A 5545-nucleotide genomic window follows, 5' to 3' on the forward strand; every position below is an offset into this window, starting at 1 on the left:
CCAAAGCATGCCAGGCTAGCTACAACTAGGGCCAGGGCTTTCTCGGTGGTGGTTCCGCTCTGGTGGAACGAGCAACCGGAGGAGATCAGGGCCCTACGGGACCTTATGCAGTTCCGCAGGGCCTGCAAGATGGAGCTCTTCCGCCAGGCGTTCAATTAGGAGCCGCCCTGGGGGAGAATGCCCTGCCCTTAAAATCTTAAAGCAGCCTGAGCCACCCATACAACGTTAGATCGGGACTGACCATTAGGATGGCATGGAAGTTGAGTGCCGTCTTAGACGTAATGTTAAATTGATATTGGATTATTATTGTTAGCACCTTTTAATATTGTTATTGTTAAGGTTTTAAGACTGTTATTTTATGCATTGTATTTTTTATGTGGTTGTAAGCCGCCCTGAGCCGGCCATGAATGGGAGGGAGGGGTATAAATATAATAAATAAATAAACAAATAAATACATACTTTATGTCCTTTTTTCTGTTTGCTATTTCTGCCGACCCTTTTGCTTGTACTGTTGTGTTAATCATAAAATAGTTTATTATAGTATTGACTGGAAAATGCATGAGAACAGTCAAATTGCAAATATCACTCTTCATTCACAGATGAAACACTAGTAGCTTCATTTCAACAAGAGCCGTAAGAAGTCGTGAAAAATCAGCAAGTTTGAGGCTACAAGTTAATATGGGCAATTCAGAATGATTAGAGAAATATTTGACAGGAAATTTAAAACAAGCTGTTTCAAGCCTCATGCCACAGATATGGTTAAATACCCTCTGAAGATGTCCAGAGGGTAAATGTATGTGGCAAAACTATTCTAGCTAAAGTGCTCACTACTGTTCCATACCCGGAACTCTTGCTTGAGAAATTGCAGTGGTCTCTTCCTCCCCACTCTACACATCTACACACACACTTTGGGGAATCAGCAAAGTGTATCTTTAAGGCTTTGCTTGAATGAGAAATTGAGAGCAAAAAACCGGCAGACAAAATATCGGGAAATGCAGTTAAATCAAACGTTTGATTTAACGGGGAGGGCAGAAAGCAACAGTTAGGCAGCCATCTTGGTCATAAGCTGGTAGCGCAGTTTTCTGCACATCCTCAATTGTGAGAGTTGTGACCAGTTCACATTATGCAATTCTCTACATTGGGAAGGCACAGCCAGTAATGCTTTCCAAGCATAGGGACAGGAAGCAATTTCTATGGTTTGAGCATGACACATGTAACAATGTACATGCAGCTTTAATTCATATACAAAAGAAGAGAAGGAGGAGGAGGAGATTGGATTTATACAATGAGTCGGAGAGTGATTTCAGCAAAGACTCAAGTTTATTCAGCTCTTTGTTCACTTCTTCGACACGGTACAACACCTGATAGCCCGAACAGCTTGCCCATTGAAACTGCCCGGTATTTAAACATTCCCGGCTAACATAGCCACTCCCACTATACACATAGCAACCTATCAGGTTGAGCACATAAGGACCAATCACAAACGTTCCCGCTTGCAGCTTGCTAGAATGTGATTGGGTCGTCTCCTAACCACTACATCGAACTGGCTCTCCTAAACTGGCTCTCCTAAAGTGTTTTCCATATAGCAGTGTGAAAATTGGGCCTTAAAAATTAGAGAAAATGTTAGTGTCTCCCATTTTCACTTGCAATACCCAAGTGATAAAAAGTGTTTCTGCCTGTACCCAGAACAGTCATATAGTCTGCATTCTACTATTTCACATTTTCTTTTTAGGCACCATTGATAGCATTCAGTTTTACCCAGGATTTTAACTACACTGGGAATCCACCAGCAAACTTTCACTCTGGTGCCTGCTGCTTTTGGGTCATGCTTGACTTAATAATTATTTACCAGGAATGCAAATCCCATCCTCCCATCCCGAAGGATCCCTAGGGCAGTTTACGCCAATCCGTAAAACTATATCTAACCCAAGAGATGATGATGATAAGTAGCAGCAGCAGCAGTAGTTTAACATAGAAATATAAAACCAGTCTTCACTACACTGAGGAAAGAAATAGTCCGTAAACAACCGGGACTCAAAATGACTGAAGAATAGTCAAGGTAAAGGTTTCCCTTGCTCGAAAGCTAGTCGAATCCAACTCTAGGGGGTGGTGCTCATCTGCATTTCCAAGCCGAACAGCCAGTGCTGTCCGAAGAATCTTCCGTGGTCATGTGGCCGGCATGACTAAATGCCAACGCGCATGGAACGCTGTTACCTTCCCACCGAAGTGGTACCTATTTATCTAACTGCAGTTTCTTGCTTTCGAACTACTAGGTCGGCAGGAGCTGGGACCAGAGAATACAGCACACAGCACTAGGGTCTCGAACTGCCGAACTACAGACCTTCGGATCTGCAGCTCAGTGGCTTAACCTCTGAGCCCCCAAACCAAGCAAAGGTTAGTGAAAAGGAGGGCCAATATTAAAAGATCTTTTATGGGAAGGTTTTAATATTGGCCCTCCTTTTCACTAACCTTAACCTCTGAGCCACCACGGCCCCGACCGAAGAATAACCAAAGACAAATAATAAAATTAACCAAGAAAAATTAGAATTTGCCCTTCCCATCACAGGCTCTTACCTCGGAGTGTTCAGAATGTCGAAGGCTCCACAAGAACTCCAGCATTGCCATAAAAATCGCTACGATTAAACCACATATCAGAACCACAAAGATTCCACCTATATTCTCCATTCCCAGGCCTGCCAACAGAAAGGGCAACAAATGTTAACATGGCAGACTTAACTTCTAAGGAGCCATTTTAAACTGATATACATCAGTGGTCCCATCTATCCCTTTTCCTGTTAACGTTGACTGGGAGAAAGACGTCTTAAGCCCATCTGTTCAGGGTTAAAGATCTCTAAAGAGAAGTTGTCTTGGGCATTACCAGGGCTATTTTTGGGCAGGAACGCACAGGAACGGAGTTCCGGCTGACTCCCAAGTTGTCCACACCCAGCAGGAACTCATTAGCATAATAGGCCACACCATAGTAGGCCACACCCAGTGGCAGGAACTTATTAGGATTGGCTACATTAGGGGTTCCGGCTCCAAAAAAGGCCCTGGGTTTTGACCACAAACAAGGTAAACAGAATAAGAAGCAAAAGGTGGGTGTGGCTAGATGACCACACTTCTGGTAACACGGGTGTGTGGCCTAATATGCGAATGAGCTGTGCTGTCATGGGTGTGGCCTAATATGCTAATGAGTTCCTGCTGGGCTTTTTCTACAAAAAAAAGCCCTGGTCATTGCTATCTCGAAACATTGAACCAGAGATGGCTGAAACCAAAGCTAAAGGCTCCAACTTGTATGAAGCACATTGAGTGCATACACAAGATCACCCAGTAGTGCTCATAATCAAGGCAGTCGAAGAAGAAGAAGAAGAGGAGGAGGAGATTGGATTTATACCCCGCCCTTCACTCGGAGTCTCAGAGCTGCTTACAGTCTCCTTCCCTTCCCCTCCCCACAAAAGACACCCCGTGAGGGAGGTGGGGCTGAGAGAGCTCTTTCAAGGAGTGCTCTTGAGAGAACAGCTCTGAGAACTTGTGACTGACCCAAGGTCACACCAGCAGCTGCATGTGGAGGAATCAAACCCGGTTCTCCCAGATTAGAGTCCATGCTCTTAACCACTCCATCAAACTGGCAGTGAAGGGTGGATTCATCTCCCTCCCTGCAATGCACGTTTACAGTTGAACTTGGACTTGACGGATTGACTGATTGTGGAATAAGGCTAGACGTAGGGATCTCCAGTTGTTGTTTTTTTTCAATGTTAGCAAGCCACAGCGCCCTTACCCCCTGCAGAGGGGAACCAATGGGAAGATCTTCCCCAACCCACTTTCCTCTGTGCCGTTTTCCCAACAGAACCCACCTGCTAAGCTGCTATTTTGCCAACAGGGAGAAAGAGAGAGGTACCATATCTGCATGTTGCTTCCTGGGGTGGCCAACAGCAGCTTCCGTGAGGCTGAGCTTCAGCACAGGGAGGAACCGTTTACCTCCCAGTGGCCATCACTGCTTTAAATACACGGAAAAGATCCATACGTGGATCACCCACCAGCACATCAAGTTTCAGCCCCTGACCTGCGGTCAGAGTTTTATGATAACTTTCAGCCTAGCAAATCCAGATCTCAGCAGTTTCAAAGAAAGCTGTGCACTGGCTATCAAAACATTGAATGTCCAGTCCCAACAGAAGCATGCTTAGATAACTGCCCCTTTAAACGTCTGGGAAGCAATCTTGCACTACAAGTGTATTTGATGGAATAGTGGAGTGGGTTTTGAATTGAATGGAAATTAGGATCAGAGCATTAGGCGAGAGACGCGCCACGGCCCCAAAAATGTAATTTCCTCTTCCCCAGGGGTCATTTCCTGCGGGAGCGCACAGGAGTGGAGCTCTGGCAGTAAGGAGCCCAGGGGATGGGCACATGTAACAAGCCCCACCCCCTGCTCCCAGCAGCCCTCAGTCAGAGCAAGAAGCAGCCAGGTAAGTTGCAGAGCCCCCCCCCTGGCCCAAAACAGTCCAGTGGCACCTTTAAGACCAAATTTTATTCAGGTACAAGCTCTCCCTCCTCTGCATAACTCATTAGCTCCTGCACCTCTTTTTCTACGAAATGACCCCTGCCCGTGCCTGTAGGCGGAGGTATCTCAGGAAAGCTTCCGCCTGTGCTTTTGGGTCTCTTGGGTCTGTTGGCTGGATTGATTACCGTGAGCCATGTGGTGGCTACTGGCTTGTGCTGGGGTTATCACGTTCGGCTATTAATCACCTGGGATGCCTCTACAATCTCTGGTCCCCTCCTCTGTCACAGTAAATCACAGTATGAGAAGCAAGGATTTATTGACAATCTCCACACAGCTTTCAGACACAAGTCCTCACCGGTCCCCCCTTTTAAATCGTTGGCATGCTTTGTTGTTTGTTTGTTTGTTTGTTCTTAATAGCAGGTCACGTCTCTCTGCCATTCTCCGTAATTTCTTTTGGCAGCATCTCGGGGGCGTGCCTGCCACTCAGTAAATCACACCTTTGTAAGCAACCAGACGCCCACTTGAATGGCAATGACAGGTAAAGGAATCGTGGGATGGAAGAGAACGGAGGCAGCTGTAGAACGCTCAACAGGGAAGAAGAAGGAGAGATTGGATTTATACCCCGCCCTTCACTACCCGAAGGAGTCTCAGTAGAATTTCCTTTCCCTGCCCCTCCCCACAACAGACACCCTGTGAGCTGGGTGGGGCTGAGAGAGCTCTTTTGAGGACTGCCTGTGAGAGAACAGCTCTGAGAGAACTTGTCACTGACCCAAGGTCTCACCAGCAGCTGCATGTGGAAAAGTGGGGGAATCAAACCTGATTCTCCCAGACTGGAGCCTGCGCTCCTAACCACGACACCAAACTGGCTCTCCAAGGAGCATTTACCAGAGGCAGGACTTTTATATCGCACTCTCTGCCAATCACCTGGGAACCGGTATTTGTAATACAAGAAGGAACTGTCGTCCCAAGCAGACTTGTGGTGACCCCGTAGGGTTTTCAAGGCAAGAGACGTTCAGAGGTCATTTGGCATTGCCTGCCTCCATGCAG

General features: G+C 46.5%; 1 protein-coding gene across 1 annotated transcript in view; it reads right to left on the reverse strand.

The window, feature by feature from the left end:
- GRIK4 (glutamate receptor, ionotropic, kainate 4) overlaps window positions 1-5545 on the reverse strand; it is a 311636-nt gene that overhangs the window by 6665 nt on the left and 299426 nt on the right. The window contains exon 21 of the mRNA XM_015413813.1: window positions 2575-2693. Coding sequence (XP_015269299.1) covers window positions 2575-2693 — 119 coding nt within the window. The remainder of the gene's footprint in view (window positions 1-2574; window positions 2694-5545) is intronic.

Source organism: Gekko japonicus, unplaced genomic scaffold (assembly GCF_001447785.1).
Source record: "Gekko japonicus isolate JY-2015 unplaced genomic scaffold, Gekko_japonicus_V1.1 scaffold890, whole genome shotgun sequence".
Lineage (NCBI taxonomy): Eukaryota > Metazoa > Chordata > Lepidosauria > Squamata > Gekkonidae > Gekko > Gekko japonicus.